Source organism: Alligator sinensis, unplaced genomic scaffold (assembly GCF_000455745.1).
Source record: "Alligator sinensis unplaced genomic scaffold, ASM45574v1 scaffold57_1, whole genome shotgun sequence".
NCBI classification, from domain to species: Eukaryota; Metazoa; Chordata; order Crocodylia; family Alligatoridae; genus Alligator; species Alligator sinensis.
The window spans coordinates 50175-63055 of NW_005842688.1; the positions used below are offsets into that span (position 1 = coordinate 50175).

At 39.8% G+C, this 12881-nt stretch overlaps 1 protein-coding gene across 1 annotated transcript in view; it reads right to left on the reverse strand.

The window, feature by feature from the left end:
• CSTF3 (cleavage stimulation factor subunit 3) overlaps positions 1–12881 on the reverse strand; it is a 78895-nt gene that overhangs the window by 19180 nt on the left and 46834 nt on the right. The window contains exons 4-5 of the mRNA XM_006033977.3: positions 1591–1623; positions 604–701 (exon numbers count right to left, since the gene is read on the reverse strand). Coding sequence (XP_006034039.1) covers positions 604–701; positions 1591–1623 — 131 coding nt within the window. The remainder of the gene's footprint in view (positions 1–603; positions 702–1590; positions 1624–12881) is intronic.

Below are 12881 nucleotides of genomic sequence, written 5' to 3' on the forward strand. Positions count from 1 at the left end.
CACAACAGCACCCCCCCCATGCCTCTGATTGTTCAAGGGGCCTACTGGCCCCACCCCTCATTGCTGATTGGCTGCAAAGGTTGCCTGCCAGTCATGTGATCCTGCCCATCACCACTGATGGGATGTGAGTGCTGTCCATCATGCAGCCTTGCCCCTTGCCGCCAACTGGTGGAGAGGTGGAGCCGCATGACAGGCAGTCATCTTGCCTGCAGCCCTTTGAGTGGGCAGCCTCCCCTTCCTCCTTCCCTGCCCAGGCAGGCTGCCACAGCACCCTAAGGACTACTGGCTTCCTCTGGTGAGCCAATATTTTATTTTCCATAAGTTTTTCCCCCCGCTGTGGATTTCATGGGCAATGCTGGATTTCACAGAATCCATGAAATCGTGAATTAGGTAGGTCCCTACTAATACATTTAAAAAAAAAAAAAAAGTAATTCAGAGAAAATGTTCTCAAGCTGCAGAAATATTTCAAAGACCAATTATAATCAGATCCTTCACATTCAAAGACTGATTTTTTCCAAGATAGAACCCCTACTCCCTGCCTTGTACAGGAAAAGGAAGACATTCCTCATACTAAAGAATAGAGACCAAACTATTTGTACTTACTTGTAACTAGGTAGTTTCCCCTTGGTTTCTCGTACATATGAAAGATAACATTTCCATAAATCAATGTGCAAAACCTTCATAAGGCATCTCTGAAACAACTGTTTAACAAATTAAGAAAACATTATCAGGAATCAAGAACAGAGATTAGGTTTATATACATTAAATTCTTTGAAGCCTCAATTAAAATCCTGGCTAATAAGAGCTGGACTGTATTAGAAAGAACTAAAATGACCAAGGATAGGGATAAAATATCAAAGAATTTCTGAGCTGAGCTGACTGATTACAACATGTTAATAATATAACCAATTTTGATAATCATAGTTTTTAAGAATCTTGGGTAAACTAGACAAAACGCTCAATATAAACGACGGTTCTTTCCAAACTACTATCCTAGCCTAATCACAAGAAACCTGAATCCCTTATAAATAGATACAGGTTTCCCTCGCTTTATGCTGTACATGCATTCCTGGAAAATGGTGCATAACTCAAATTCGCATAAAGGGAACCCACTTTACAATGTAACAAATAGGGATACATTCCAAGACCTCGACTGTACTGACCCCCAGACCCATTTCTATTACTTTTACCAGACAATGTTGGTACTCGCCAAAACCAGACAGTACACACAAGCACAGGGTGGTGGTGAATGTTACCATAATGGAGATGGCAACTGCAAAAAAACATGTTGCAGACAACGAGTGAGGAGCACAGATCCACACAGGGGACTATATTTTGGTGCGCATCACTCCCACAATGCACTGCACAAAGCAGCTGACAGCGGGCTTCCACCACACCAATCACATAAGAGTGACTTTACCTTGCATATAATTAATTTTTGGTATAAAAAGGATCATCGCATAAGAGTGAATTCGCACATACAGAACCCACAAAAAGCGAGGGAAACCTGTATTCCATGTTTATGGAGCTCAGAATATTTTAATAAGGGCCTAAAATTACATGAAGTATAGAATTTATGATAGAACTCACCTTTTCCACTTTGTCATAATTTTTTGCTTTAATCTATAGAGAAGCAGAAAGAGTATGTGTTATAGTAAATTCCTATTTCCAGAGGTAAGAATAAATTTTAAATACCTATTGGTTACATATCCTGCTTTATATTTCACAGTTAGCCACACCTTATGAACAAAAGCTATGTCTACAGTGAATTATAAACTCTGACAAGCTTCATTTGAGATTCAAGTCCATAATGAATTATTTGCTCCTATGTTAATATCAAATTTTCATTTTTAATAATCTTTGAATATATATTAAATCCTCTAATATTTTCTAAAGGATAGTTAAAAAACCCATTAATGATATCAATAACGTCTCTATCCTAATCCTGGCTTTAACTGAAGTAAATTACTGCACATTAGCTTTGCACTCTGAACTCTGTGCTGTCTTCCCATACTGTACTGGATCCAATTAAACCAATCATTCAGACCTTTGGTACATGGTGTCCCATCTACCACAGGCATGATCATGTTCCTAACACTGAGCTGATGAGGATTGTAGCTGTGCTCATCTGGGACAAACTGATGCCTTTGAAAATGAGATACCAAAGTGAAAGGGACCTGTCTTTCTTATCATTGGCCGCATCGCTTTGGGACTCATTTCTCCAAGATATCAGAATAGTCATGAGTCTTACAACTTTCAGCGTGATATGCAATATTCCTCTCAAAAAACTTCTTCCTGCCCCACCCTCCCCATTGTAACTGCTTTACAAATAATGTACATACAGAAGCAGCACAACCTTAAAGTATTATACAAATAAAGGGTAGAAAATATAGCTGCACTGATTTCTTTGACTATATATGTTGCCTTTCAAATAGGACACAGATCAGTAGTTAACTCTATCCCATGCTCACCTACCTACAGAACAGGTTGAGCTACAGGCAGGTACAGATTAGCAAGCCTCCGACCAAGTATCAGTGGATTAAATCTGCACGTATGTACGAAGCAACCTGTAGTCTTGCTCTAAAGCAGCAAGATTCGAGGCTCTGACTAGGTTCCATGTTTATAAACAAAACAGAAGAATTAGGATTGTGCCCTTCAATATTCGGCTCCATCATCCCTAAAGCTTTTGATTCTCTTTGAGAGTTTAAGTCTGCTGTTTTCCCAGATTGATGAAGTGTTTGTTATTCTACACACATACAGTTAACATCACCAGATAAAGTGAGGAATACTTCAGATCTTGCTTTTTAACCTCAGACTATTTGCTTTTGTAAATTGGGTGGGAAAAGTCATAGTTTTATTCTTCTTCTTCTTCAAATCCATTTTTTCTTGATTTCTCAGGGCTTTCCAAAATGTACGCTGGTAGCAAAACAGAAGATAACACCCCTGACCTTTTCATTCTCTACAAGGGGTATTGAGGTAGGAAGTTATTTGTGCACAGTAGGTAAATTCTGTTTTAGCGGTTAAATTTTCATTTTTGGTTTAAACCATCAGGGAAGTAGGTTTTACGAAGAGCTTGTAGGAGGAAGGCCTCCTCTCTCTGCAGACCTAGAGCAAGTACTCTTTATTTTTACTCTGGGCATTGACCCCCTCAATCTCAGGGCATTGACCTGATACTGCTACCTCCCATTCATTTAGCATCCACAGATAGGAGCAAGTGTTGGACAGTTACTGTTCTGACTTATAGGTTTCTAATAAGTTAATCAGAAATTCTGTTCACACATGTGAGCCTCCTGCGATTTTACTGAATGCTTAGTGGCCAGCAGTACTTCAAAAGCAGCCTTTACCCAACATGCAACTAATTTGGTTTACTCCCACCTATTAGGATTTATTTAATTGGTATATGGGGCAGAAGTACTCTTGTGCAGGGATGCTACTATGCGTTTTGTCTCCAGTCTTCTTGATCCTGCTCTTTCTCCTCATATTTCTTAGCCACTTGGTTTCTATCTAATTGTGAACCTTTAAAAATAAATTTCGGAATGAACAGACTAAATTAAAAATGGGCAATGTGACTGCCAAATAAGGAAACAGAACTGAGACTGTGGGTCTGATTCTGCACTGCCTTGCACTTCATTCCATAATTCGCACTTGTGCCATTAGAATAGTAGTACGTACACTCTTTTTCCTTAAAATCCAAACTGGTCGAGAATTAAGCTGTAGGATCCCATGACAATGTGGTTTTCCACACCAAGGACTAAGTCCTATTCCATCCATTAAATATCTACAGGGACTTTTGGTGTTTAATTCAATCCCATTCCACCTTTCTCAAGTCCTTGAAAAACTGTTAGTATGTTTTCATCCTGCCATCATTTTAGCCCTAAGATGCAATGAGGAAGAGGACCCACTCACCTTTAGCATTAACATTTTTTCACTCACATGAGCAGGGTGAAATAAAAATCACATTATACACCTAAATCCAGTTAGGAACTTAATAGGTGGAATAGGACCTGGCCCAAAGCAAACATGTTTCTCTCACATGGATGCTTTCTGTACCTCTGGTTAGGTTTGCATTTGGTGCACTCAGATGTTACTACAGAAACAGCTGAGCTCAGAAAGGTATTGCTCTATCATACAATATTATTAATACTTAAAAAAAAGAAAATGTAAAAGTGGGTGTGTCCTTGGTGTCCTAGGGTACATGTGATAAGACACATCTGCTTTTCATATCTCCAGGAATGGGTATGTATCGAGTTTCACTTTCTCACAGCCTCTTACAATTGCAGGCTTACAATACTTCTCTGGCTCTTTTTTAAAAAAAAGCTTATCCTGATACTTTTGAATTACTTCAATAAAAGCCTGTCAGTCAATGCAAACTTTCATTAAGGGTTTTGATTCTATTTCTTTCTAATTGATAAATATGAATCGTATTTCCCAATTAGAGAAAGGAGTGCTGGGGTGTTAAGTTTGGAAGTTCTGAAAACACAGGATTTTTCTTTATATTGTGGTTCCAAAGTACTGAGTGTCTCCATTTAAAACCCTTAACTCTTATTAAATGTAATGAGAGTTAAAAGCCCTCAGTGTCTCCCCAGAGGTGGCTAAGCAACTAACACACTCCCATGTCCTTTTGTCCTCTTCTATTTGGTTTCACGTTTCTAATGTGGAGGATTACTCGTCCTGTTTTTGTTTGTCTGCACTTAGTCCTGTACACTTTTATCAGCAAAAAGACACCAACCCTAAAGCTGAATATGTAAAGTAGTAGCTACTGAATATGTAAATTTAAACCCCATAAATGGGAATGCCAGCAATTCATTTATTTAGATAAGACAAAAATAATGGATAAGTCTACTACTTTGTAATTGGATAATTTACATAAAAATAGCCAGTAGTTTTGTGGGCACTTATGTGCAGAACTTCCCAAAACAGTGGAAGCAGCAAAAGGTATGCAGGACAAAGGGCTCATCTGAACTCCCATGGAAAGATGCAAAAGCACCATTTCTCAGATTTTCAGTGATTCACACTGTCCGAGAGAATAATAAGACACACAAACAGTGAGTGCAGGCAGATATCTACCATGGTCAGGCAACATACAGTTAACACAAAGATCCCAGATCAATTAATGTTTTCACACAGCATGACAAGGTGATCCTGTGTACTGCTGAACTCAGAAATCTTGTGGTTTTATGGATGAGCGCACAGGAGGCCTGTTATTGTCGCTTATCACTGTGCTGCTAATTGTGTGTGAGGGTATGTCAGGTTCCAGACAGCGCACAGGCTGTGACCCATGAAGAGGAGCACATTTAAACATCAATTTATATGGATTTTAAATAAAGTGGCCCAATTTTGGCAAATTACTTTAAAAATATTTAGGATAACTATGTATACAAATGAGTACAAATTAAACTAGGCAAGCTTATTCTGTGCTGGCATATATTGTTATCATATGAAGAAACAAGTCAGTTTTTTCCATCTCTTGCGATCAGACAAAGGCTGCTACTACAACTGACTAGTATTTTGACTTCAAGTCAATGTTCTTTGTCCAAAGCTGAGAATGTGATGTCTTCCTATGATTTTCAATAGTGATTAGATGTGTGGATTATTAGGTATGAGCACCCGGAAGTAAATTTAGCTCATGACTGCAATGAAGATGTCTCACACTTCTTTACTTTCCCTGGAGTAAGGGGCAGGTCAAGGCTGCAATAGCAGCACTCTGGCTATTTTAAGTGGGGAACATTTAGAGCAGGACATAGCATACTTCCGACCTGTTTTGGGCCAGAGATAGCATCAAACCAGCCTCAAGATCCAGGAGCCATAACTAGGTCCCTGATATCATTCCTACTCCCTCCCCCAACTCCAGCATCCCCCTTGTGCTTTGTGAAGACAAAGGTCTGTCCACATGTGAAAAATAAAGATACCTATGAAAGTTGGGACTGCGTTTAAAAGCATATCAAAGGAAGGAAAATCAACTACCATGGACCTGATAGCATTGCACACTTGGTACCCTTTTCTACTCATGTAAATATTTAAGATAAAGCAGCAGGCCATTTTCGCCTCAAGCAGCATGAAAATCCACCAGCTCCAGAACGTATATATTTTTAAACATCTGGGGGCGACTGAGAAAGACAAAAACAAAGAAATGTGTGAACAAGAAAAAGAGATATGTTTAGAAGAAAAAAAGGATTCTAAAAGTCCACAGATAACATGCAATTTCTTTAAAAATTTCCTAGTGAAGAAAAGTCAGCCTGAGGAAAAAGTGGCTGAGTGGGGACCTGGTAGCATTTTACCAGTACACTACAGGAGCACATCAAGGGCTCGGTGAACAACTGTTCACCAGGGCACCCGCGGGGAAAGCCAGGAGTAATGGCCATAAATTCCTGGAAGATTGATTCAGACTCAACATTAGGAAAAATTTCTTCACAGTTATGGTGTTCAGACTGTGGAATAAGCTCCCTCCAGAAGCAGTGCAATCACCTACTCTGGAAATCTGCAAGAGAAGACTGGACGGTCACCTGGCTGGGGTCACCTGGCCCCCAGTTATCTTCTCTGCTTGGTGCAGGGGGCTGGACCTGATGAACTTCCAAGGTCCTTTCCAGCCTTACAATCTATGAATCTATGAAAAGTACAACTAGCAATTTTTGTAGCTACTTCTAAACTCACACATACCTTATACCAGTGTACCTCTACTGAATTTTATTGGAGTTACTCCCTATTTATAAAGGGATGAGATCAGCAGAAGACTCTTTGTATTTATTGCTTACGGGTAGGGCATTCTTCTTTCCACATATAAAGTTATAAGAAATAAAGGCATCATAAAACCAGTATGTCTGAGCTTCTTGCTTCTAGCCACTATTTTGCCAAAGGATCACATGCCAGATACTTAATATTAGCCTTATCAGTACTTTAGGATAGATTGAGAAGTCACACAGAAGGCAGTGCAAGTAAACTTAACTTCTGCCCACTCTATTGATGTGTAAGGTTTACTGTGAATTTACGTTGTTCACTAAAGAGAAAAGAGTGGTACTTCCACTGTCACCTTTGCACTCCCTGTTCTTTACTTTTTTCTGCTACACTCCCGTTTCCTAAATCCTTAAGGAACATTACTTATCTCCAACTTCCTTAGATTCAATGAACAAAACTCAGAAATAATGTGTACAAGAAGGGGTAAAAAGACTGACTTGATATTGCCCGTGTTTGAAGGGAGGGAAGGCAAAAAGATGCAAATTAACGCGCTCACCTCTAATTTTGACCCTTAATATTAGAATATTAAAAATTCTTGGCTGCAGCTTGTGTTGTAGTGCAATAGTATACTGAGGGTAATTTAAAATTTAACTGAAAAATATGTCCCTCTATTGTAGCTGTGATTGAGGGTATATGAAGCTATTTAAATGTTAAATATTTGTATCTAGGTATAAAGTTTTATGAATATTAACACTAATTCACAATTTCATGAGTCAAATATCCCCACCTCGCTGATGAGGAAATGGAGGGAGAGATGCTACCCCCAAACACCTGGCAGATAGTGATCAAGTCTAGATCGCAGAATTTAGGAATTACTGATAATCTTGCATTTATTTATAACTTTAAGGTACACAGTGAGGCTATATTGTCACTTTGTAACTGTGTTGCAATTTTTGTCCTCCCTCTCTTCACTTTTGTCCAACCCACCACTAGCTTTTGGGCAAAAATAAGAGAGCACGTCACATGCTACAGGCACCAGAATTTGCTGGAAAATGGATATTTGAAAGCAAAATCTCCTGCGGCAGCAAAGTCATGGGATCTCATGGGCAATATGTTAGTAAAGGACCACAGATGGGAGACCATTCTTCTAAATCAGGGGTGTCAAACTTGTGTGACACTGAGCCCAATCCAGTGCACAAGGAGCCTCATGGTCTGGATCCAGATCCACCCCAGCTGTGGGGCAAGCAGCAACAGTGCAGGGTCACCAAAGCTATTATTCAAACCCCACTGCCTAAATGCATTCCCATACCCAGATTTCAGCAGCTGGCCCCACCTCTTCTTGCCTCCCCCTCTCACCCCTCCCAAATTCCCAGACCTTCCAGAAGCCCGGCAGGCCAAGTGTAACAGCTCCAGGGGTTTTGTCTTAAATCAATTTGTTAACTCTTCAAAAGAGGAAGCATCACTATGTTTTTGTACAGTTGTCAATACAGTTGAGCTCAAGCATGCCTGCATTACAACATAATGGGAAAAGTGCCTCACTTTTAGTTCTGTGATCAAGCCATATACTTTACTGAAATTTTCATTTCAGGTTTGAATGTGATGCATCCAATAGGAAGTAATTTTCACTTTCCAATTACATTATTACAAAACTATAATGTAAGCTTCTTGTAACATGATTTCACAATTACAGGGTCAAACTCTGTCCTGGGACATGCTTGTACACTTCCTAATTATTAAAATCGGTGAGCCTCCTAAGTGTTCAAGGGAAAAATTATGGTGCAGCACTACATGATTTCATTGACTTGGAAAAGATGTATGTGTTATTTATGATGGGCACAGCACATTATTTTGTATAATTTTATTTGTAGTATTAAATTTAAAAACTATAAAAACAAGCATGAAGGTGTGTTTTTTGTTGTTTTTAATGATTTGTGCCGACTTACAATACTGAGAGTAAAGTATCTGTTCCTTAAGGAAGAAGCTCCCTCAGCCAAATTGCCCTCTTTACCTCCTCATGTCCTCTTAGTACAGCTTCAATATGAGACCACCTCTCTTTCATGAATGCTGTGCACCACCAACTCCAAGCAAAAAAGTCTAATGTCCCCAGTACACCTTCTCCAGCTGAGCTCCCTGCATGTGGCTAATCTGACATCAAAATGTCTTCATCCTCATGCTCAATTTGTGCCTCTGCTGGATGTAGCCTACTCCTTAATATTTTTCAGAATAAGGTGAGGCTGAGGACTTGGAGAAAGAGGTGGTATTACGTTAATATGCCTTTCAGAAACCATAGCCTCCTTCCAAACCTAGCTGAGTGACCAAGTAACCTGAGGGGAAAGAAATCTGAAAATACATAGTCCTTGGATGTTACCCATAATAGGAATAATTGGTTTCTTAACAATTAATCTAGATTATCATGGAGTACCATGATAATCACAGTAGAGAACTGGTGTTCATCAGTTGAAATTATCATGGGCTTTGTTCACCAGGACAAGACAGGTGACATGTCCAGAGAAATGTTGCTAGTAAACGATGGATCACAAACGGTTCCGCAGACACAAAACCTTTCACTTTAAGAGCATATAACAGTAGTTTGAATCTGTGTGAAGAAAACACATTATTCTAAGTGTGATTTTCTGAACAATAATTACAAGTCCTAGTTTTCTCTTCATTAAAAATTCATGGTAGTTTGTGTAAAAATGTATATTCATGCAAGGGCATATTTAAATAAAGATCAGTAGTGTAGCATTCAAAAGCCTGTCTAACTCTAACCCAACTACATAGCTGATCCAAAAAAAGATCCAATAAAATCCTTGCCAGTAAAGATTGGGATACTTCAAGGTACTGTTTCCAAAATAAAATAGCTTGGCTATAAATTATTTATCACCAACACAAACTGTTTGCCAGTCTTATCCACTTGTGCTTTTCATTACTCAAAACAGTGTTCTGGATCAGATCTTTTCCTGATGACCAGGCTGCTTCCAGCCATTATTTTGTTGATACTGACTTATGTTCCGATCAAATAAAGGACGTAGAGATGAAACTCTGTGATGGCAGTGAAGTCGAAATACCTCAGTAAACAGAACACCAATACACGCAAGAAGCTACATAAAAGCATAAGCTTAAGGATAAACAACAAATGAGCAGCAGAAAAGGAATGCCAAGATAAGGGAAGTGAAAACTGGGAGAAAAACCATGTTCAAAATATTTTTCTCAAACCTGTAATAACAATTATATTATAACCTATGCAGTTATTTTGCACTTATTTTTATAGTTACACCACTGTCCTTTGTAGGAAGCAGATTCTGAATGTGGTTATGTACACCTATAGATCTTGTCTCACTGATTCCAGATTAAATACAGACGCAAGTATTTCTGCTGAATTTATAGCACAAGAATTGAGTATTATTACACTTGCTTATTTCTATAGCAGCCCCACCTGTTACCTCTGCAGCCAAAAATTAAGCTGTATTCTTCCTAATACATAAGTTACTATCCTGGGCGGAAGGCAGGGGTGAAAGGGGGGAAGCAGTGGAGAAGTGGGGCAGGGAATCAGTCACCTGTCTCTTTTACAGTCTTCATTCTGCAACAGTTTAACACAAAAAAGTCTAGTCTTCCAAGAAAGGTGAGCTTGTAAGACAAAGGAGTCATACCTGCCACAAAGAGGCCAGAGATGCCTGAGCAGGGAGTGAACCACAGTCCCTATAAAACACTGCAGTTCTTTGCTGAAGGCAATAGGAGATGGGGAAGTTTGAAAAAGGAGACCTTGCTCTACCATATTCTTTCTGCTCTCATGTAAATAGTCTTTTTGCACCTGTCCAGGACCTGTGCAAATACCAGTACATACTTGTAAAATAAACACATTGTATGCATGACTACCTGACAGAGAAAAAGAAAGAGAGAATGCTGTTTTGCATGTAGGGAACAATAACTCTGGACTCTCAATTTACCAATCACTATATGGTTCCTAGGAGTGCATCAAAAGCTTACAGGGCAAGCAGTGAAAGCACTTTCTCCCACCAACATGTGGGCCATATCACTTCCTATTTATTACAAATGTGAAGAAACATTACTGTATGAGGAAGTCTCTCTATAAAGAAGAGAAAATAAAAGTGCATTTGTAAATAAATGGTAATACAAAGGACCCAGGTGGCCACAGAAAGATAGAAAAGTGACAGCAATGTAGAGGGGCAGGCCCACTGCAGGAATGGCTTAAAGATCTGCATGGTTTTCCTTTGCTTTTTTTCCAGAATCTCCTGGAAGTCTGCTGCTGTTTTCAGCCTTCTCATCCCCAAGCCTCCTTATGAGCACACAATCAAATGAGAAAAAGATGTACCCCTTCCTAAGTCACGCTTGTTTCCAGTCTAGATGGATGCATTTTATCCATCTGCCTGGTTACCACTAAGGAAAGAGACAACAAGACCTTTTATAACAATATCCCTACCCCCCAACACTAACCTTCAGAATCCTTATTTGGAAACTAAAAACTCATGAATAATGCTCCATTTGCAGTCAAGTTAAAGCCTTTCTAAATATGACTATGTAGGCTAAAGGTTAAGAAATCTGAAAGAAAGAAAAGTTTGCAGCAGATGGCAGGTCTCCATTTTTGGTTACAGAATCTGATAACTTAACACAACATGGTCTATCTAGCGATCTTCACTGCGAGGAATGGAGCTGCAGCCACACATGAAAATGTAATATCCTGAGGTATAAGCTAACCACCTGCACTTAGAGAAACATGCACGTTCTTAATTGGCCTACACAGACTCTAATGTCTAGGTCAAACAGGGGCTACCAGCCTTCTTTATTTCTTTCTGTAAAGAAGAAAGGTCTGAAAGCTGCCAGTTAAACAGACCTCTCTTAACAACCAAGAACATGATTTGAAAATAAGAACCTAGATATCCATGGGACCTTCTCTGATAGCTATTCAAAAATTAAGATAAACAGGAACAAGGTAGCCTTATGCTGGAATAAGAAAATCCACATAGAAATGTATTCAGGGATAGTTGTTAGACTTCAAATTCACATCCTACCTTAATCCAATTAATTTTCAAGCACAGACAAATCCTAAGGATAAACTCATTTATAAGTTGCATGACGAATAGGTCCAAGGAGGTGATACTTCCCCTCTATCGGACGCTGGTCAGACCGCAGTTGGAGTACTGCGTGCAATTCTGGGCGCCGCACTTCAAGAGGGATGTGGATAACCTGGAGAGGGTCCAGAGAAGGGCCACTCGTATGGTTAAGGGCTTGCAGGCCAAGCCCTATGAGGAGAGACTAGAGAAACTGGATCTATTCAGCCTCCGCAAGAGAAGGTTGAGAGGCGACCTTGTGGCTGCCTATAAGTTCATCACGGGGGCACAGAAGGGAATTGGTGAGGTTTTATTCACCAAGGTGCCCCCGGGGGTTACAAGAAATAATGGCCACAAACTAGCAGAGAGCAGATTTAGACTAGACATTAGGAAGAACTTCTTCACAGTTCGAGTGGCCAAGGTCTGGAACAGGCTCCCAAGGGAGGTGGTGCTCTCCCCTACCCTGGGGGTCTTCAAGAGGAGGTTAGATGAGTATCTAGCTGGGGTCATCTGAACCCAGCACACTTTCCTGCCTATGCAGGGTGTTCTTTTATTTTTTTTGCAGGGATGCAGCAACCTACATTATTGTAGGTATTTTATTACCGGGGATCCTGGTTTTGTCTGATAAAAAAAATCCAAAATTCTCTGATTAAACCCGCAAAATTCATATTTTTCCATGATTAAAATGAAACTGCCACTGAATACATAGGTGTCAGCTGAATATGATGCTTTATTGATGTGTTTACAATTTTAAAGCAGTTTGGAAGCCAACCAGTGCCTCAATCATTATAGTAAAATAAATTCTAAATACTATATTATGGCATTTGATTTTGGTTTGTTTTTTTTTTTTATCATGGGAAATCAAAGCTCTCCCTGCCCCCTTCACTCACCAGGATGTGGGTCCAGGTGCAGCTGTGCCCCCTTCTGCTTTGTGGCACTGAACACCCCTGATATGACACCTCACTACCATAGCCCCTCACCCCAGTCCTGCGGGTGGCCCTCACTCCTGACCTGCAGCTCCTGCCTACCCCCACTCCCCCCCTCCCTGCCAGCTCTTCCCACAGGTAGGGATGTAAATATTGTTTAAAATACTATCGGTTTAACCTTTTCCAATTATATTGGTTAAATGGTTAACTGATA